Source organism: Rhinatrema bivittatum, chromosome 8 (genome assembly GCF_901001135.1).
Source record: "Rhinatrema bivittatum chromosome 8, aRhiBiv1.1, whole genome shotgun sequence".
Lineage (NCBI taxonomy): Eukaryota > Metazoa > Chordata > Amphibia > Gymnophiona > Rhinatrematidae > Rhinatrema > Rhinatrema bivittatum.
In genome coordinates, this window is record NC_042622.1 from 41,949,176 (window position 1) to 41,971,590 (window position 22,415).

The 22,415-nt window shown below is 46.5% G+C and overlaps 1 protein-coding gene across 1 annotated transcript in view; it reads left to right on the forward strand.

Annotated features, from left to right (window-relative positions):
* Positions 1–7,790: 7,790 nt before the first annotated feature.
* WFDC3 (WAP four-disulfide core domain 3) overlaps positions 7,791–22,415 on the forward strand; it is a 36,515-nt gene continuing 21,890 nt past the window's right edge. Inside the window, exons 1-5 of the mRNA XM_029613386.1 lie at positions 7,791–7,946; positions 8,815–8,967; positions 12,404–12,547; positions 13,145–13,285; positions 19,470–19,610. Coding sequence (XP_029469246.1) covers positions 7,835–7,946; positions 8,815–8,967; positions 12,404–12,547; positions 13,145–13,285; positions 19,470–19,610 — 691 coding nt within the window. The 5' untranslated portion in view covers positions 7,791–7,834. The remainder of the gene's footprint in view (positions 7,947–8,814; positions 8,968–12,403; positions 12,548–13,144; positions 13,286–19,469; positions 19,611–22,415) is intronic.

A 22,415-nucleotide genomic window follows, 5' to 3' on the forward strand; every position in this document is an offset into this window, starting at 1 on the left:
TTCTGGCTTCTGTCATTTATTATGCCTATGATTAAATTGTCTACCAGAATTTTACTTCTGTTTTTATCTCAAGTGGAGGTAAGTGATACCTTTCTGTGGGAGGCAGTAAATCACACATAGTGCTGGGGTGGAAGTATGCAAGACTCTGGGGGAGAAGGGATGTTAGTGCTGGAGTGGAGGTAGTTGAGATTCTGCTGGGGGAGTAGGTAGGTTACTTAGTGTTGGGGTGGAGGTAGGTAGGAATACTGGGGGAGGAGGTAGGTTACCTAGGGGATAATTTTGTAACAGCCTGCATACATTTTGACAGCAAGATTGTGCATTACTTACACCAATTTTCAAAGCAAAGTTACACCAAAACTACTTGCACACAATTCCACCTGCTAATATGTGTGCAGAAATATTTCTTGAAAATTTGTCCAAATACTTTTGAAAATGGAAAAGTATGCACATAAATGCAAACCCTTCTCCAGCCCTGCTTCTACTCAGCCTAGGTAAACCTATGCACACACATGATAAATATGCTCAAATTTACCCACATATCAGGAGGTAAATGTGTATGTGCAATTTTATGTGTTTCAGAAAATGCCCAATGTAACCTTGATAACCGAGAAACCTTATAACAGATCAAAGAAATTCAGTATTCCTGGTCACAAATGAAAAAAATGTTCAGTATGGAAACATATATATGTAGGACCACTATCTGGACCAGTCTTAATATGCAAATTATAGACTGAACTCAACCTTGGTGCTTAACCACTGGTTAAAAATATTAATATAGACCACCACTATATCTGCATATTAAGGCTGGTCCGGATAATGGTCTTACATATATATTAAGGGGTAGATTTTATAAATCTACGTGCGCGCGTACTTCTGTTCGCGCACCAGCCGCAAACAAAAGTACGCCGGATTTCAATAGATATGCGCGTAGCCACGCGCAAAGGGGTGCACATTTGTGCACCACTTGCGCGCGCCGAGCCCTGCGCGCGCTGCCCGTTCCCTCCGCCTCCCCCCACCTTCCCCTCCCTTACCCTATCTAACCCACCCCCCAGCCCTACCTAAATCCCCCTCCTAACCTTTATCCGGGAAGTTACGCCTGCCTCCGGGCAGCCATAACTTACACGGGCCAGCTATCTGCTGGCGCGGCAGGCCTCAACACAGGCTGCTGTGTCGGGGCACTCGGCCATGCCCCCGAGCCAACACCATGCCCCCTGGCCATGCCCCTGGCCGCCCCTTTTTGCAAGCCCCGGGACTTACGCGCGTCCCGAGGCTTGCGCGCGCCGCTGAGCCTATGCAAAATAGGCTCGGCGTGCGCAGGGGTTTTTTTTAAGGGTTACGCGCATAACTTATGCGCTTAACCCTTTTAAAATCCGGCCCTAAGGTTGTATATTTGTTTTCAACGAAATAGACTAGGGCAACGAAATTGTCTATTTTGTCTTGTTTTGGGAGCACCACGAAATGAAAAAATAATTGATGAAATTTCATGAAAATTAGTATTTCGTGTTTGTGCGCACTAACGGGACTTACTGCACGCTAACAAGTAGCTAGCGAGCACTATGTCCTGTTAGTGCGCACTAACTATAGTTTTCCTATTTATGGGCTTAGTGCGCACTAACGGGACTTTGGTGCACATTAACTAGATGTTAGTGCGCATTACATCCCATTTGTGCGCATAACCAAGTTTTCCTAATTTTAGACTTAGGGCCGGATCTTAAAAGGGTTACGCGCATAAGGTACGCGCGTAACCCTTTTAAAACGCCCCTGCGCGTGCAGAACCTATTTTGCATAGGCTCGGCAGCGCGCGCGCAACTCCCGGGACTCACGTAATTCCCAGGGCTTGCAAAAAGGGGCGGTCGGGGGCGTGGCCAGGGGGCATGGTGTCGGCTCGGGGGCATGTTCGGGGGCGTGTGGGCGGTCTGGGGGCATGGCTGAGTGCCCCGACACAGCATCCTGTGTTGGGGCCTGCCGCACCAGCAGACAGCTGGTGCGCGTAAGGCAGTAGTAGCTTTTCGAATAAAGGTGGGGGGGTTAGGTAGGGGAAAGGAGGGGAAAGTGCGGGGGTGGATGGAACGGGCAGCGCGCGCAGGGCTCAGCGCGCGCAAGGTGCACAAATGTGCACCCCCTTGCGCGCGCCGACCCCGGATTTTATAAGATATGCGCGGCTATGCGTGTATGTTTTAAAATCCAGCATACTTTTGTTTGCACGCACGTAGATTTATAAAATCTACCCCTTAGTGTGCAATAATTGGGGGATCCTAACGGGATATTAGCGCACACTAACAAAAAATGTTACCAATAAGTTAAAAAGTGTCAATTGGGGAGCAGTTCGTAACTAAGGAGACAGCCAATTGGAATGCAGAACCATACCTTTAGCTCCCCATTTGACACTTTTTAACTTATTGGTAACATGTAGTTAGTGTGCACTAAGCCCTGTTAATGTGCACTAACTCTGAAATTAGGGAAATCCGAAATAAATACCACCCGAACCATTTTAAAAATGAAATTTAACAGATAATGACCTGAAACGAAAACGACACGAAAATGAAATCAATGCACAAGAACATTTTTTTTTTGGTTTGTGACCAGGAGTACTGCATTTCATTTTTAACCAGGAATATTTAATTTCTTTGATGAATTTTATAAAAAGCCATTTCTATGGGTGACATACTGTTTTGAAAGTTACAATGACAGTGCTGGGATGCAGATAGATGAATCACTGCTTGAAGAGAGACAGATAAAACTACCGGAGGAGAAGGTAGATTACTTAATGCTGGGGTGGAAGTTGGTGTGACACTGTTGGAGTGGAGGAAGGTTACTTAATCCTTGGATGGAAGTAAGTGAGACACTGCTGGGGGAGGAAGTAGGTTATGTCAGTGTTCCCCACCCTTTCCTGGAGGCACACCTAACCAGTTGGGTTTTCAAGATTGTCACAATGAATATACGTGAGATAGATTTGCATACACTGGATCTCCAATATCTCATGCATGTTCATTATAGATATCCTGAAAAACGGGACTGGTTAGATGTGGAAAGGGTTGGGAAGCATTGGGTTACGTAGTACTTGGGTGCGGCATGAGAAATACTCTAGGGCAAATGTAAGCTACTTAGTGCTGGGCTAGAGATAAGTGAGGCTTTGCTTGGGAAGAAAGATTAATTGATGCCGATGGAGGAGGTAGTTATCTTGATGCTGGGATGAGAGACTGATGAGACTGGGTGGAGGATCCTTTATTCTTTTTCCATGCCTTTTGAATTCCAATATTCCAGTAATTTTATTTGTTCCCAACAAAATGTGTTGTCGCAAAAACAACCAATTACTCCGGCTCAAAAAATACATAGTTTGTAACTATGAGAGCTTTCTGAAACCTGCCCCCTAAATAATAATAATAATGGGGGGCCATTTTCAGCCGCTGTGCGGTTCAGCTAGATGGCTGGATAAACATATCCAGCTAACTAGCAGGGTATACTCAGTGGCGAGGTCGCACCGCTGAATATTCCTGGCTATCTTAAAGTTAGCTGGCTATGCCTTTGACCCAACCAGAGTTAGCTGCATAATTTAAACGACTAACTCTGAATATCAGAATTAGCTGCTTAAGTTATGCAGCTAACTCCACTCCTCCTGGGAATTCTTCTTGCCTACCCATGGAATGCCCCCTTCTTATCTGGTTAAATGGCATTTGAATATGGACCTCAGCAATTTAAACATCTTTCTTGGTTCTACTCTTCCTGAGAGAATAATGAACCTCCAGAAAGACCGCACTTCTTATGCACAGATCTTCTCTTCCACAGTCTCTGCAAAGGTGCCCAGGGTGGGTCCTAGAGAGACATTTCTCTCAGGCAAACACATAGGCCTCCAAGGAAGTAACAGCCTCTCCGCTTCCTGTAACTTTTCCTCAATAAGGGATGTGCTGTTTACAAATGACAAGGAAATAAAATGTATTGTATTGCTTTGTGCCATTTCAAATCTGAAACACAAAACCATAATGAAACGTGTATTGTCTTAGCAATGGGCCCGTGAAGGCCAGAACTTCCTCAAAGAGGAAATCAGTTTTGCGACTGCCATGGGAGGGAGGAAGAAAGCCTCTGATGACCTGACCTCTAGGAGGAGGCCCCTTTAATGATGCAACGGCTGGAGGGTAAAGGCCCCACCCCCCGATGATGTGACCGCCAAGGGGAAGATGGATGGAGAAGTCTCCCTCTGATGATGTGTCTGGCCTCCTGGCCAAGTCAAAGATGCAGAGCAAGGTTTCACCCCCATGCTGCGGCCACAGCCAAGCTTAATTCTGCTCCTTCGGCCTTGTGTCTGCTCCTTCTGATGGCCCTAGGACACAGGCACGAGGTGGGGGTTAGGCCGCACTGTATGTAGCAGTGCACGGGGCTGAACAACTTGGGGGGAAGCAGCTGCTGTACCCGCTGCAATGTGATGGTTGAAGCTCTGGCCTCTCAAAGTCTTTCAGGCCGATGCAGCAATCTGGGCATTAAAACCTTGTGTGCTTCTATATCTATATATTTAATGTACTTAGAAAGAAGTAGTGTGTCTGCGGAAGAGGACCAGATGGTTCATCTGCATCCGTCTCCAAGAAGCCCCAGCAGAGGACTCCAGAGGACACTCAGTGGTCTAGGTTTCAGTTTCTACAACCCATACACCGTTTCCAGCAGCAGAGGATTGGAAGGCTTATTTGCATACTTTCCCAGTTCTCCCAGCAGAGGACTCTAGACCAGTGGTTCTCAACCTTTTTTTCTATTGTGACACACCTGGGAGATAATGCTTACAGGCGTGACACACTGAACACTTGACCATCATGGGGCTAAATGTAAACATATGCTCTGGATCCACTGCTCTAAACTAGAGGATACTGTAAGCCATATAGGTTTTAGCCTTCACAGACCCCACACTCAATAGAGAACCTGCTGGTTTATTTGCATACATCTTCCAGCAGACCCCATGAGCTGTCTAGTCTTTAGCTTTCCCCACCCCCCCCCCCCACCACACACTGCATCCAGTACCTCGTCCTGAGTCCACGTCTGCTCCTGAGTCCACCTCTGTGCATCCTGCACCTCGTTCCTGAGTCCGCGTCTATGCCTGAGTCTACGTCGTTCCTGAGTCTCGTCTGAATCCATGTTCCAGTCTTCACTGCCCTGGCCTCCATCCGACCTGCCGCTTCGTGCCGTACCCTGCGGCAGGTCCGAAAGGGCTGGGAACGGTCAGAGGACTGTTCACAAGACCAACATTGCATTGTTGGGTCTTCCGAAGCGTGCAGGTCCGGAGGAGGGCCTGTCTTCCAGTCTTCACTCCAGCTTGCTTCCGTCCAGCCCATGCTCGGGCATGCCACGCCTCCCGCGGCACCTGTTCAGATATCTCTGGCATCGAGCCGCAGCCCAAGGGCACACATATCTCCCAGGAGTGGGATCGCTCTCCTAGCGCTCCACAACATGGAATGCCCTTCCGGAGGAAGTGGTGAAGACCAGATCTGTGAAGGACTTCAAAGGGGCGTGGGATAAACACTGTGGATCCATAAAGTCTAGAGGACGTGATGAAGAGTGGCTGGCTCGCGGGAATGACGGCTACTACCTGGAGATAATACCCTTGTTCAATAATCATACACACGGTTAATGTGACTCCAACATTGCTCTAAGCTTCAACAGCAAGAGGAAATGTGGAAAAAAGGATTTGCATTCACTAAAAAGCAGGGTGTTGCTTGCTTGTTATGATGGTTACAACCCCAAACCAAATAAGCCTGATACTTCACTTTCAATGCATATCCAGCATAGCTCTCTGCTTCAACGGCAGGGGAGAAAGTCTCATACTTCACTTTCAACGCATATCCAGCATAACCCTCTGCTTCTACAGCAGGGGAGAAAGACTGATACTTCACAGATATCCAGCATAGCTTTCTGCTTCAACGGCAGGGGGAATGAAGAAAAGTGGATCTATATATACAGACAACAACCAACAAGGACTAAATTATTTAGTCTGGGTAATCAAATAAGAATGGGTCTAGCTTGCTTATTGCGGTGGTTACTACCCCTAACTAATTAAGCTAGATTTTTCACCTAGATGCAGTTCCAACACTGCTCTCTACATTAAATGTGGGGGTGGAAGGGAAACCAAAAGGTTACTAAGAGCAAAGAGTAACAGATAAGTATGAAAAAAAAAAAGTGTGAAACTTGCTGGGCAGACTGGATGGGGTGTTTGGCCTTCTTCTGCCATCATTTCTATGTTTCTATGTCTTTAAGATCATGAGAGGTCTTGAACGAGTAGATGTGAATCGGTTATTTACACTTTTGGATAATAGAAGGACTAGGGGGCATTCCATGAAGTTAGCAAGTAGCACATTTAAGATTAATCAGAGAAAATTCTTTTTCACTCAACGCACAGTTAAGCTCTGGAATTTGTTGCCAGAGGATGTGGTTAGTGCAGTTAGTGTAGCTGGGTTCAAAAAAGGTTTGGATAAGTTCTTGGAGGAGAATTCCATTAACTGCTATTAATGAAGTTTACTTAGGGGTAGATTTTCAAAGGGTTACGTGCGTAATATACGCGCATAGCCCCTGAAAACCTACCCCTGCGCGCACTGGGGGTCATTTTCAAAGGAGTTACGCATGTAAATGTGACATACTATCGTAGCAATTTTCAAAAGCTATTTACTCGAGTAAAGTGCACTTACTTGAGTAAATCCTATGGACAATTCAATGGCATATATTGTAGCAATTTTGAAAAGCCCACTTACTTGAGTAAAGTGTATTTACTCGAGCAAAAACCAGTTTTGCTTGAGTAAATGCTTTTTAAAATCTACCCCACTGAGTCTATTTTGCATAGGCTCGGCAGCGCGCGCAAGCCCCGGGACGCGCGTATGTCCCGGGGTTTTGAAAAAGGGGCGTTCCGGGGGTAGGATCATGGGCGGGGGCGGCCTTGAGTCCTCCGGCACAGTGACTCAGGCAGGTGTAAAAAATAAAATAAGGTAGGGGAGGGACGGGACGAAAGAAGAGTTCCCTCCAAGGCCGCTCCGATTTCAGAGCGGCCTTGGAGGGAACGGGGAAAGCCATCGGGGCTCCCCTCGGGCTCGGCGCACGCAAGGTGCACAAGTGTGCACCCTCTTACGTGCGCTGACCCCGGATTTTATAACATGCGAGCGGCAGCATGCACATTTTATAAAATCGGGTGTACATTTGTGCGTGCCGGGTAGCGCACACAAATGTACCCCATGCGCGTAGGAATTAAAATCTGGCCCTTAGGGAATAGCCACTGCTATTAATTGCATCAGTAACATGGGATCTTCTTGATGTTTGTGTAATTGCCAGGTTCTTGTGGCCTGGTTTGGCCTCTGTTGGAAACAGATTGCTGGGCTTGATGGACCCTTGGTCTGACTTAGCATGGCAATTTCTTATCTTCTTATCTTATCTTATCATCACATTTTAAAAAATGACCCTGTTAGCCGGATAGCCGACATCACCTTGGAATGCCTCCATCCCATCTCTTAGCTAGCTAACTCTCTCAGGGCCGGTCAGTGCAAGATTTTCAAATCCCACCATTTGTCCAGCTAAGTTTGAATTTAAGCTGGACCAAGATTACTGAATATGGACCTTTTAATCACTTATTGTACACCTAGACCTTATTTTGAATCTTAAAAGTTTTGTCACAGAAGGGTGTTTCTCAACACTGTGATAATTATAATCAGCATTTCATGTCCTGACTTGCACAAGATATAGTGTCAAACTAGCAGATTGTGAAAGGAAGAGTCTATACCCCTCCCTCTGCGCTGCCAATCTTAAAGGGGTAGGAATTTAAATCCCAACCAAGGTCAGCTCTGGAGATTCAGACACAGTTCCTGACGGCACCATGAAAGCAACAGGACACATTTTCCTGCTCCTGGTCCTGCTCACCCTCTGGGGCCAGCTGCAGTCTAAGTGTGTTCAGCCAACAACAGCAACAACAACCCCACCAGGAGGAGGTGAGTACAGGGAGCGCCTCACATCGGAGCAGCCTGCAGCCCTGGAGTTTATATCCAACAAACTCCTTCAAGTCCAAAGAGGCAGCTATTAAGAGTCTAGAAATGAGCTGAATCTGTTTTTAATTAAATCAGATAATTGTAATTCTTTTAATATGGGATTGCTACAAAACTCAGCTGCTAGGTTTGTTTCTGGGTGGTTTCCCATGGGAACATGTGACCCCACTCTGAGAGAATTGCATTGACTCCCCACTCAACAAAGAATAACATTTACAGTAAGATTTTGGTTCTAGTTTACAAAGTTATCAGTGGAATATCCCCCTCTTATCTGACCAATCTGTTAACTGGTTAAGTACCTTCTTGTAGCCTCCAGTCCACTCATAAGGGTCTACTTGTTGTGCCTTTTATTAAGAAGGCCCATTTAGTTCAGACTTGGAGTAGGCCCTTTCGGTCACTGACCGCACACTGTGGAATGTCTTGCTATTGGAAATCCAGCTGCTTGCAGAAATTACAGTTTTCTGCAAGCGTTTGAAGGCATATCTTTTCCAAGGAGGCTTTCTCAACCTCATGACTTTAAAGAGTATTGCACCTGGAGGAAGAAATTTAATAATAATTTCTGTGATTATATTTCTGTTTTATTGTCTGATCTTTAGTGTGCTTGTTTTTAGTAAATGTTGTCATTTTTATGAATGTCTTTTTGTATTCCACTCAGCAAAAACTCTGCTATGGGTGGAATATAAATATTTTAAATAAATAAATAAATAAATAAATAAATAAATAAATAAATAAATGGTAATGCATTTTTATGACCAGGTGCAAGTTAGCGCTATTAATATGAATTGTTCTTCTCTACATTCTCCTTTTATTCCAGAGAAGCCTGGAATTTGCCCAGGGCCACGATACATACAACCCAAAGATTCTTCCAGTTTCTGTGATAAGTTCTGTACATCAGATGAAAACTGCCCGGGAAACAAGAAATGTTGTGATGAGGGTTGTGAGAAGGTGTGCAAGCCTCCTGCAGCAGGTATTTCTCATCTCTAAATGGTGTGCTGAAAGGTGTAAGAAGGAGTGCAAACCTCCAGCAGAGGGTATTTCTCATTTATAAATGCTGTGCTGAGGGGTGTGAGAAGGTGTGCAAGCCTCCTGCAGTGAGTATTTCTCATTTATAAATGCTGTGCCGAGGGGTGTGAGGTGTGCAAGCCTCCTGCAGTGGGTATTTCTCATTTATAAATGCTGTGCCGAGGGGTGTGAGAAGGTGTGCAAGCCTCCTGCAGTGAGTATTTCTCATTTATAAATGCTGTGCTGAGGGGTGTGAGAAGGTGTGCAAGCCTCCTGCAGTGGGTATTTCTCATTTATAAATGCTGTGCTGAGGGGTGTGAGAAGGTCTGCAAGCCTCCTGCAGTGAGTATTTCTCATTTATAAATGCTGTGCTGAGGGGTGTGAGAAGGTGTGCAAGCCTCCTGCAGAGGGTATTTCTCATTTATAAATGCTGTGCTGAGGGGTGTGAGAAGGTGTGCAAGCCTCCTGCAGAGGGTATCTATCATTTATAAATGCTGTACTGAGGGGTGTGAGAAGGTGTGCAAGCCTCCTGCAGTGAGTATTTCTCATTTATAAATGCTGTGCCGAGGGGTGTGAGAAGGTCTGCAAGCCTCCTGCAGTGAGTATTTCTCATTTATAAATGCTGTGCCGAGGGGTGTGAGAAGGTGTGCAAGCCTCCTGCAGAGGGTATTTCTCATTTATAAATGCTGTGCTGAGGGGTGTGAGAAGGTGTGCCAGCCTCCTGCAGCAGCTTTTTCTCATTTATAAATGCTGTGCTGAGGGGTGTGAGAAGGTGTGCCAGCCTCCTGCAGCAGCTTTTCTCATTTATAAATGCTGTGCTGAGGGGTGTGAGAAGGTGTGCCAGCCTCCTGCAGCAGCTTTTTCTCATTTATAAATGCTGTGCTGAGGGGTGTGAGAAGGTGTGCAGCCTCCTGCAGCAGCTTTTTCTCATTTATAAATGTTCTGATTATGTATTTTCCAGTTGTGTAATTCTGTTCCACTGAAACTTCACACACCCAAAACAGAAAAACATGAATAGATCTCAGAATGTCTCAAGAGTTTGCTAAAAGAGAGATGAAACATTTTAAGCACAATTAACAATTTACATATCCATTTATCTTCTTTTAAAAACAAATTCTTTGCAAAAATCAACACTCTTTATTGTTTTGGTCTGAAAGGGGTTTTTGCTTGTCTTGCTGGAAATATGTGTTATCTGGGGAAAGAGCGGGAGGCGGGCGCCAAGGCGCGTCCCTGACCTCCGAAAGCATTGGAAGCTGAGCAGTACCATACGGCTGCCCAACCTCTTCTTGCAGTTTTACAAAGTGACTTAAACGGGTGATTTGTGCTCAATGTGTCCACCCACTGGGAGTGGAAACCCAAGCCAGCCCCCTGGTTAGACATGGGGAGACCCAAGCATCTCCAGGCTGTGGGGGTTCCTCAGACGTTGTGATTTTGGCCCTGGGCATTTTGGAAGATTACGTTTTTTAAGCTGACAGGCATTTAAATCAAGCCTTTTGGACTCGGTAATATAGATTTATGTGCATGAAGCAAAAATAAAATTTGACCCTCTTGGTCACCCTTCGAAGAAGTCAAAATTGAGGATAACATGGTGAATGGCTTGAAGGATCTAGCACTGGGGTTTCTCATGCCTCGCGGTTCACTCTTTCCACACAACGAGCCTCTCCATCATGTGTTTTTCCACACTCTTTGTCTATAGTAAAGGTTTTGATAAATAAGGGCCCAAAATAGTTAAAGGGGAACAGGTTGCCGTCAGTATCAGCATTGCCCACCAGGCAATTAAGTATAAAATGTCACTAATCTCTGTTGAACAGGATGCCTCTCACCATGGCTATAGTGGTACTGCTTGTCTAAAGGTGCTATCTCTGTTGAGGGGAGGTGGGGGAGAGCTCAGCCACATCAAGACGGGGGGGGGGGGGGGAGTGGTACAGGTGGCTGCACTAGGACAGGAGGTGGAATATTTTTCCGCTCCGCATGCTGCCCCGAGATTTTTTGCTGCACTGGGCACAGGCCTGGCGTGCTCGTGCAGAAATGCCCCAGAGCTCCTCCCTGCCCCCATCACACCCCCTGCTGCCCACTGCCCATGTGTTCTTCACCACGGCTGTTCAGCAGAAGCAGGACAGTTCATAACCGGGCTTTACCCTGCAGCTTTGGACTCGTGCCAGCAGTCACGGTCATCCGGCCCAGTTGAATACCAGGCAGTTGGCCACTGTGCCCCTGCCTGGCGTATATGCCGTGTGTTAGTAGTAGTAACACTCAAGGATTTCCCATTTTTCCCATGGGGGAAAATGCTTGGTCTGCCCGGTGTCTTCTGTTGCCGATGGATGCCCAAGTGCCTGCAATGCCCTAATTATTTCCAGTGGTACAGGAATAAACGGGAAGGCAGAGGGTCGGACTTGGACTGGGCCGGCCACACTCACTGCTGTCACTGAGGAGCCGCACGTGGGCTACCTTGTGTCACTTTTTCAATCCCTGCTCCTAATTAGGGATCTAACCCCTTATCTACACCTCCTCCTGCTTCCATTTTTTCTGGTACTTGTGTCGTTGCCCAGTTGTAGGGGATCTGGTACGGCTCTGTGAGGTCTTAGTAGATGTGGGTCAAGCAGGTGGTTTCAGTGAGCCACAGGTGGCAAAGAAAAGTAACTTTACACAAAGCTGTACTCTGTCCTGCTATTCTCTTCTAGAAACGCAGACCACACAATTGTTGGGTTTCCAGCTTGTCTGCTTTCTCCTCAGCAAAAGTACTACTGAAGCTGTGTGGGTTCTCCTTAGGCATTTTGCCCAAATCTTGGGTCCTTTCTCCAACAGTCCTCTCCAGCTTTAGGGGATTGTTTGCAGACACTCTGACCTTTCCCAGGTATACTCGCAAGCAAAATCCCTAGGGTTCAATTATCCTCCTTACTCACAGCTCTGTAGTTAGTTATATCGGCCTGTGCATACCTGGCTCATAGATAGGAGATTCAGCATGCCAAGTTCCTCCCTTGGGACATTTGCTAGCCCTTTTAGGGAGTCAGTTACCAGCCATCAGCATGCTAACTTCTTTCACCCTGCTTTCTGCATCCCCGCTCTCTCTTCCATGCGTGGAGAGACTCTGGAATAGATCCTTCTCTTAGACTGCCAGTTATAACCTAAACCTAAAGGGTTCTCACATCAGGGGTGGTCCTGGGATATCCCATTGCTTAAAGACAGGCTTACACTTAGATATGATCATTTCTTTCCACATCCTCACAATAGGGTGACAGGAGCCCTTGTCTTTTTTTTTTTTGTGATGTCCTCATCCTATCAGTATGCAGCTGCCTATCTTTATAATTTCATGAGTAGCTGGATGGGAGCCATAAACATATGAATAAGCTTTGTTGGAAATGTGCCATTTCTAATTGCAGCATCATTTTTGTCTGCTCCAGATAAACCTGGCGATTGTCCAGCACGCCCTACAGCAGTGTCTTCAGAGAACTGCACAGAGGAGTGCACGTCAGACAGTGAATGTGCCGGGACACTGAAGTGCTGCTTTGATACATGTGGGCGCAAATGCCTGCCGCCTCCTGGAGGTACTGTGCATTGTTTTCCTACCTGGCACTTGGGGGAGGTGTAATAGCTGAACATTATTTTTCTTCATGTTGTCTCCTGAAGATCGGATCCCTCTACGTGGGGCAGGGCAGTTTTCAGAACGATCCAGCTGAGGAGTTATCTGGCTAGTTCCTTGGGCCTCAAGTGGGTACATTTACTGGTAGAAAATAAACGGGCCATCCAAACATCGAGGATGGATCTGGAGAGGGAAAATAATGCATGCATATTTGATTTTCAAATATAATTCGGGCACTTACTCAAGAGTAACTGTGGAAGGTCTGTGAGTATTTTTGGACCTGCTTACCTTGTACCTAATTTTCATGGGACACCGGCCAGATAGTTTCCCTTTGAAAATAGGTACAGGGTACATGGGTGTAAAAAATACCAGGGGCGCTTGCACCGGCCCAGTGTCTCAGACCAATTGAAATTACCCCAGATACTCTTGCCAGCCACATCATGGGTGAACAGAACCTGCATGTTAGAGGGGCTCGTATTCAAAGCTTTTATTCACCAGTCTTGTAGCTATAAATCATAAATAAACACCTCTGTATTTATTTTGTGTGATATTCCTGTTGCAGAGGCACCTGGATTTTGTCCACCTAACGTCCTCCCTCCTGGTATTGGTGCCACTATCTGCCTTGTAAACTGTACTAACTGTACAGAGGAGGAGAAGTGCTGCCCCAAGGGGTGTAGCAGCGTCTGCACACGAGTATCCCCAGGTATGTCATATCCGCTGCAGGACATTACCTTATTGTGATTTAATATTGTGTTATTGTCATAGGTGGGCCTCGCTGTCCCTGGAGTAACTGCCCTTGGTCAGACATCTCACTGTCCATGCCAGCTGCTGTCGGCGTTATTCACAGAGGTAGCACATGTTCCCAAAAAAATACAAAAACAAAACCTAACTCTGGCTGAGTACTTCTTAAACAAGGCTCATTGGCCTCACTGCTGCGGGTCCCAGGTGAAGCCGGGTGGGCCCCTGTGTGTGACTCTTGGATGTTCTTAGTTCCCATTGCCCCCATCTCCTGCCGTGCCTTGTGGTTTGGCTTGGCCGCCTCCTTTCCTGAGATCCCAATACCTCCACAGCATCTGGCTGGGGGGCTCTCTCTTTCCAGAGAAGCTTTCCTTTGCACCGTTTCCTCTGGGACCTACCTCCTGAGGCAGCTTTGCATCACCTGCTTGGGGTGTGGGTCTAGAGTCCTCACCCTCCCTCTCTATAAGACTCCAATCCCCATGATCCTCTCTGTTCTTAAAGTGAAACTCCCACATCTGTTTCTACTACTTTTTCTCCTGGGGGTTTCTCCTGAGCACCTCGTGTGGACCTGGCTGACTGTTGGCCCTGTCTAGCACATGCTTCCTATTATTTTGCATGTAGACCCCACCACATTTGGCACCGAGGATAAACTGCTTTATACAACATGCCGAGTCTAAAAGGATTATATTTACTTTTTATTTCCCAGTAGGTATTGTTCCTTTTTCTTTTTTTTTTAACTGGATTATATCGCCTTTCATACAATATCCGAAATTAATTTACAATTAAAATATAAAACATTAAAATACATCAATTACAAAAAACATGCAGAGCATTAAAATACATTGTAGCAGGGAGAGGTTTGTATGCATCCCTTAAATTTATATACACTGAGCAGCAAAGTGGGAACTGGCGAGACCTTCTGAATATTTATGATAGAACGTACTGACACAGTACAATACATTTATTTATTTATTTATTTATTTAAAGCTTTTTATATACCGGTATTCGTAGGACACATCATGTTGGTTTACAGGTAACTGAGAAAGGAAAATTACAATGAACGATGCATAAAAGGAGAATTACAATGAACGATGCATAAAAGGACAGTCAGATAACACACGAAGGAACATTTTATAGAGGTCAACGAGAGTAGTAGAAACTTGGTTAAATGAAATAAACTTATAATCAATAATAGTAAGGCATGTGAACTTATGTACAAGGGAGGGAGCTAAGACGGGTGGGTGGGGAGGAGGAGCGGGGGGTAGAGGAAGAGGTAGGGAGAGCTAGTGAGAGCTAGGGTATTTTAAATAGGGGGTGGGGGGGGGGGGGGGGCGGTTAGGCGGATGTCACTGACTAGGTTTGAGAGGAGTTGGGATAGGCCTGTTTAAACAGCCAGGTCTTGATTCCTTTTTTTAACTTGCTTGTAATGATTCTGTAATCAATTCCAAGCTAGTTTTCAATGCATTTCTTCATGTAACATAGTACATGTCAGCAAATAAAGAGCATTTGGCCCAGTCTGCCTGTCTACTTGCCCCGCCTATATTGCTTCAGCTCTAGATTTCTGCTTTCTTGACCTTACCACCACCTTCTGCCAGCTGTACAAGCTTGGCCACTTGCAAGTCACGCCTTATCCTTTGTGTTATCAGCTAAGGATTGTAACCAAGTCATCTTGCTGTCCACACTAGGCAAAATGCCACTTCTCCAATTATATCTGTGAATGTAACCCAGCAGTACTGCTGTCCCATGCTCATACCTGGGAACTCTCTGGATTTCAGGGAAACTATCAATTGCCATCTCTAGAGAAATACTCAGGGCTTCTGTTTTACTGCTCCATCCACTCCCTTTCAGGAAGCCAGCAGTGAACAGAAGAGGAGGGGACTTTGCAGGCAGCATGTGGGGAGCCTGGAGCAGACGCTGCAGGCATGTGGGGAGCCTGGAGCAGACGCTGCAGGCATGTGGGGAGCCTGGAGCAGATGCTGCAGGCATGTGGGGAGCCTGGAGCAGACGCTGCAGGCACATGGGGAGAAAACTGGAGAGGGGCTGCAGCAAATACAGCTCTTGTCTGCAGCTGTGATTCCAGGACATGGGACTCGTCTGAGGGTAGAGCGATGCTGCACAAATCAGAGAGCAGTGACTTATAGGGAGGTAGGAGCAAAGAGAGAGTGCTGGGGGTCAGAGAGGGAGGAAGGGAAAGAGTGCTGAGAGGGGGGGGGTCATCTCTGGAAAGAGGGACATTGGTGGTGGTGAGGGAAAAGAGAAAAAGTGTGGATTAGTTGGGTTTGGTGGAGGAAGAAAGCAAGCCGATACACAATATTCGTCTCTCCCACCCCACCCCACTGCTATGATCAAGAGCAGTTCCCAGGTATGTCCATGCCGTTTGGCTCTTTCTGTCAGCTTCGTACAGCCGGGCCAGCAGGCTTTGTCCTTTGGAACATCTGCTCTTCTCCACAGAACCAGATTGCAGACAAAAGGGCAGAATTACCATCATCAAAGGGCACCTACAATTCTTGGGGCACATTTTGAGGGTGGGAAATCTTGGTCACCTTCCCTTGGTAAAACCGAAGGAAAAGAAAAGAAGAGGGGAAGAGTTCTTTCACAACCAACATCAGCAAGGAGATCGGCATTAAATCAAAAGAGGTCTTCAGCCCGGTCAGGGACAGAAATGGGTTGAAGGTTGTGATCGACCACGGCCAGCAAAGGCACGGGTCCCTAGAAGAAGGATGATTGCTCTGGGCGGATGGGCTTAGGAATTTCCATAACCAAACTAAACTAGAGATTCTTTACCTCACTTATTTATCCCACCTCCCCCCGCTGCCAGTGCCCTCTACAACTGTCCCAGACGTGCTCTAATTCTGTCACAGTTTGGATTCTGCCGCCTCAGCTGGTAGGCTGTTCAAAACACCCGCCATCCTTTCAGTAAAAAATCATTTCCTCTTATCCTCCCCATTTTCCAACTTCAAGCCCTTCCATTCTTTGAAGTAAAACCTAAAGAAAAGCATGTTATGGAGAGAATCTTCAAACGGCCCATAGTGGGACAAAGTTCACAGGCCCTTTTTAAACCATGGACTTTTGCACTTCCTTTCTGTGCAGGGACTTTCTCCATGCAAAATATCATGCGCAAGCTTGAAAACACAATCTGTGCGCATTAATTTCCTTCCCTGACCTACGCGCACCTCTGGAAAACGCCTCCTGTGCATGCGGCTAAAAGCGCGAGCCTTGTGGAACAGTGGGTGCATGTTTAGCCTCACCGAGGAAGGGCAGTTTTCAGATGGCTAACGGAAAGTGGGTAAATCTCTATTTACCTGCATAAATGGCTTTGAAAATTGACCCATGCGTGATGATATCTTACAAGGACAGAGGACAGAGTCTGACTATTTAGCTTCTACCAAGAAGTTGGCAAGGTTCGGAGAGAAACTGAGTCTTCTTCATTGGAGGCGCTCTGTGTTTTTGCATGTATCCTCCGAGCTGCAGGTGTCTCAGCCTTGGGTCCCCTCAAAGTGGACTAATATCTCTCCACTGCTAGTGGTTTTTATCTGGTCATCTTCAGCAGCAGCGCTCCCATTTGGTCTCATCTCCTTCATCACGCCTTGCTGCCTCTTCTGATCCTTCCATGTAAATTCCCAGTTTTGACTTATCCGGCCACGTGGTAGCAGCCTAATATCTGCCAGGATCAGTGGCCGCCACTTAGCCGGATAACTACTTATCCCGATATGTTCAGGTATGGGGATGGGGATAGGGGGTGGCACTTGGTTGAAATGAGGCGACTTTAGTTTGAAGGGTGTAAAGGCCTCGGCTTAGAGGACAGGTGTGGGTAACTGTGACATCAGAGTGGTGAGGTTAAGTAAAAGCTTGTGAGAAGAGCCAAGTTTTAAGGTTTTCTTTAAAGGTTTGGGTACAATGTTCTTGGCGCAGGTGTGGGGGCATTGAATTCCATAGGGTTGGTCCAGCACTGGACAGAGCCAGTTCTTTCGTGGCTATGGATGGGTGAGTTTGGGGGGGGGGGGGGGGAGAAATGTGGAGGGTTCCTTTATAAGCGGTTCTCATTGGTCTGTTCAAAGAGTGATAGTGTAGGGAGTTGTCCAGCCATTGATATTATTTGATATTAGGGAGTTGTCCAACCATTGATATTATTTGGACCACCCAAGTCTCTAGCGGCTCAGCGAAATGTAAGCATGCTAACTAAACTGCCCGTGCTTCCAATCGGTTGATGTTCCACCGCCGCTCCTCTAAATTCCACTAACCTTGCACCATCAACTTCTGATGGCCCCCCCAGGCCAGAAGGCTCGCATCTGTCTTGAATACTAACCAATCAGGTATTCCAGGGAAACTCCTTTCCTGAGATGATCTGTCTGTAATCATCAGTGCAACTGAGATCTTATCTCCAATGGTAGGAGCAGCCTCACTGCATAGTCCTGCGACTTCGGGTTCCTTCGGAACAACGACACATATTAAAGAAGTCGCATATGTGCCCTTGCCCATGGAACTACTTCCAATGTGGCAGCCATCAACCCCAGGACAGGTAGATAAGACCACACAGTTGGGCGAATAGTGTTCATCAGGGTTCAAACTTGAGCTATTAACTTTTGGATTTGAGTCTCCAGCAGAAATATTTTGCCCTGCTTTGTAGTAAAACAAACTCCAAGATTCTCAGAGTCTGAGCCAGTTGCATACTGCTCTCGCCACTTGCTCGTAGCAGACTCACCACCCAGACTAACTCCTGTAGTAACGAAACTACCTTGCGAGAAACCCAAGGACTGTATTCCACTCTCTTGGCTCAGTCACTACCTAATACCCACCACTGCTCCTAATACCCACCACCTGGCTCTTTACCGAAGCCTTCACCTAAATTCCCATGCTACCAATAAAGCACCATACTACCTATTCAGCAACATACATAATAATGTTTTCCTGAATAATACGCCATGTTCAATGTATACCTTATTCATTAATTGTTTACCATTTCAAATTTAATGTTTTTTAATGTGTAATACTCCATGTGGGCATTGGCCTGCTAGAATGCAGAGGAACTGCTTTTTTTTTTTTTTACAGTGATCAATTATTCAAAGCGGCTAACATCAAAGTACAATAAATATACACATTATATACAGCATAAAGTCAATACAACATGTAACATTGCCACCAACCCGACTTCCCACTTTCCCAATCAACCCCTCTTGCTCACCGTGGACTATGCAGCCAGTAACCCCACTTTCTTCACATTCTCCCATGCTCCCTTAGAATTGCCACTTTGAGGGTGAATTTCCCTGGAGTTGGGCCAGCTCTTCACCCTACCCTGGAGCTGCCAGGTCTTTAAGATCATGAGAGGTCTTGAACGAGTAAATGTGAATCGGTTATTTATACTTTCGGATAACAGAAGGACTAGAGGGCATTCCATGAAGTTAAAATGTGGCACATTTAAGACTAATCAGAGAAAATTCTTTTTCACTCAACGCACAATTAAGCTCTGGAATTTGTTGCCAGAGGATGCGGTTAGTGCAGTAAGTATAGCTGGGTTCAAAAAAGGAGGAGAAGTCCATTAACTGCTATTAATCAAGTTTACTTAGGGAATGGCCACTGCTATTAATTGCATCAGTAGCATGGGATCTTCTTGGTGTTTGGGTAATTGCCAGGTTCTTGTGGCCTGGTTTGACCTCTGTTGGAAACAGGATGCTGGGCTTGATGGGCCCTTGGTCTGACTCAGCATGGCAATTTTTTATGGTCTTATCTTATGCAAGTAAGGTCTGAAGCTGGAAACTGGCCTGGAGTTCTCACTACAGCTGCTGATGGATACTGAAGCTGTACTGTGGAACAGAGTGAAAGGCCCTGCCGAATACCAGCTAGACCTTACCCACTGCTCCTCTCTGCTCCACTATGGTAGTCAATGGATCAAAGAACTCAATTAAGGTTGTCTGGCAAGACCCACCACTCCCCCACAATAATACTATATTATGCAAGAATTTGGCAGTTGATCATCATTTTGGAACCTGTCTCTAAGCTCACTGAGTAAGAAAGATAAATAAGGGCCGCACTGTATAAGTGGAGATGGCCTATTCATGAGCCAGACCTCCTGCTAACCCCATCTAATAATCTGATTGTTTTTTTGGCCAGCAGATCTTTTTGTTCACTGGAAATTTGTTTTGTTGTTATAGATAAACCAGGATCCTGTGCCATTAATCCAATAAATTGTTTTCGTGGAACTCGTGCTCTGTGTACCAGAGACAGCGGGTGTCCAGGAGATGAGAAGTGCTGTTCCCATCAATGTGGCATGGATTGTGTACCACCACTGCCAGGTACCAGTATAATGTAAAGTACTCTCCATGATATCACCGACTCCAAGAAATCCTGCTTCCTTATTGATTGGCGTAGTCCTAGACTGTACTCGTCTAGTAGGGTTGTAGCACAGACATACAGATCCATGCATCTCCTTTAAGTCTTTATTTGCATACTGATAACCAATCAAATGACAACTGGAACAATGCTTGACGATGTCACAATATACTTTACATTATTCATTGCATTCCACTCTAAGATTGCAGGCACCTATACACAATCAAGGAAAGCCTTGGACTGTCCATTGATGCATCTGGCAAATTGGCCTCCAGTCCTCAAAAGCTCCTGCCTCTGTTAGGTTTGATACACTGGACTCAGAGTCATAGCATGCCTATGGCCAATATAGCCACGGCCATAGGCGTTGCTACCGAAAGGCGCCATAGTGCCACCATAAGAAGCCTCAGTAAGTGGAAAAGAAGTGTGGCCCACCAGCCACACTGTTACACTGATGATTCTGGCGGAGCCGCACTGCTTTTCCACTCATTGGTGTCGGAACGGGGGGAGGGGCGTCGCCAACAATGGGACAATTCTCATTGGTGGCAATGGGATGGCGTATGATTTACTTAACGCTGATCACCCCACAGTGCTGCAGCAATCCCCTCACTCACCCTCCCTTCTCCCGAAGAATGGAAGGACTGCAATCTTGCAGCGTGGGCTGCTTCTTCCTCCTTGCCTGTCAGCACCTGATGACGTCATTTAACCGCCGGCAGCCAAGAAGGAGGAAGCATCCCACACTGCTAGGACGCAATCCTTCGATTCTTCAGGAATAGAGAGGGTGAATGAGGGGATCACGGTAGCACTGCGTGGGTGAGCAGCAATAAGGAAATTGTGCACTGGCCACCAGCAGTGAATGAAGAGATTGTGGGTGAGAAAGTGTGTGATAGAGAAGACGACTGCTGGGGACTGGGGAACAAGATTTCTGGGGAGTAGAGAGGCTGGGAGAGGAAAAGAGGCTGAGGAACAAGACTGCTGGGAAGTGGGGTTTCTGAGATGGGAGGAGGTCTGGAGAGCAAGACTACTGGGGAGTATGGGATCTGGGAAGAGAATGGCGCAGACCTGGCGCCACCTGGTGTGCAAACTGTGCAATTGCACATGGCAGCACACCCGGTGGGGTGGCATTGGGGAGAAGCCTGTGCTGCCGCTGGTAGACCCGATACCATAGGTGGCAGAAGAAGAGGAGGCCCGGGGTGCCACCAGTGGACCTGATCCCACTGATGATGGAAGAAGGAGGTGTATGGTGCCGCCATTGGACCCAATCCCATAGGTGGCAGAAGCAAGATGCACCAGCAGAGGAAGCCCATTTGGCAGCTCCTCCTCCGATGCTAGTCCTGGGGTATTCAACACTCACAGTGCTAGAACGTCTTGTATTCTTGCAAGATGAGAATAAAGGGCGTGCTAACACTGTGAGTGCTGAATTATCTCGGGGCCAGCACAGGAAGAGAAGCTGTAGAATGGCTGCTCTGTGCTCTCCACAAAGAAGGAAGAGGCTGGCAGCAGCAGCAGTGGAGGAGGAATGACCCATGGACCCTGATGTCCTGGTCTGTATGTGTGTGTGAGTGAATGGGAGGCTGCCTGTGATGAGTGTGTGTGTGTGTGTGTGTGTGAGTGTGTTTGTGTGTGTGTGATGTGTGTGTGTGCGTGTGTGTGACTGGGAAGCTGCCTGGAATGAGTAGGTGTGTGAATTGGAGACTGCATGTGAAGGGTGGGTGTGCGTGAATAGGAGGCTGTTTGGGATGAATGGGTATGTGAATGGGAGGCTGCTGGGAAGAGTTTTGAGTGTGTGTGTGTGTGTGTGTGTGAATGGGAGCCTGCCTGGTTTGCATATGTGTATGTGTGTGTGTGGGGGGGGGGGGGTGAGGGAGAGAGAATGGGCTGCAGGTGGATCCCAACCTGCCAGCAGCTGAAATTAAGATGAGGGCCTGGGGCTGTTGGCAGATCCCAACCAAAGAAGAGCTGGAGACACCTGTGGGTTTGTCTGAGAGAGAAAGAGACAGAGAGAGAGACAGACAGACAGACAGACAGAGAGAGAGAGTATGTATGTGTAAGAAACAGAGGAGAAAGTCTGTGCATCCCTCTCCCACTACTCCTCCACGACAATCCCAGGGTGACTGCAAATCAAATGTTCCCAGGTATGTGTAGCTGGGTTCAAAAAAGGTTTGGATAAGTTCTTGGAGGAGAAGTCCATTAATGGCTATTAATCAATTTTACTTAGGGAATAGCCACTGCTATTAATTGCATCAGTAGCATGGGATCTTCTTGGTGTTTGAGTACTTGCCAGGTTCTTGTGGCCTGGTTTGGCCTCTGTTGGAAACAGGATGCTGGGCTTGATGGACCCTTGGTCTGACCCAGCATGGCAATTTCTTATGTGAGGTGTGAATTTTTTAAATCCTTTTTAGTTTTATTTTTCAGGGGTTATGTGCTGTGTCTGCTGTTTTGAAATATTTTACATAATCATAATTCTAAAAACATACTAATAATATTTCAAAAAAAGCTGATGAAAAAAAGATCAAATAATTAAAAACTCATATACACGTTTTTTTTAAATGTCCCAAACACCAGTAAAATATTTCAAAACAGCAGACACAGCAAATAACCCCTGAAAAATAAAACTAAAAAGGATTTTAAAAATTCACACCTCTCCATACCTGGGAACTTTTGATTTCCAGTCACCCTGGGATTGTCGTGGAGGAGTAGTGGGAGAGGGATGCACAAACTTTCTCCTCTGTTTCTTAAACATACACTCTCCCTCTCTCTCTCTCTTTCTC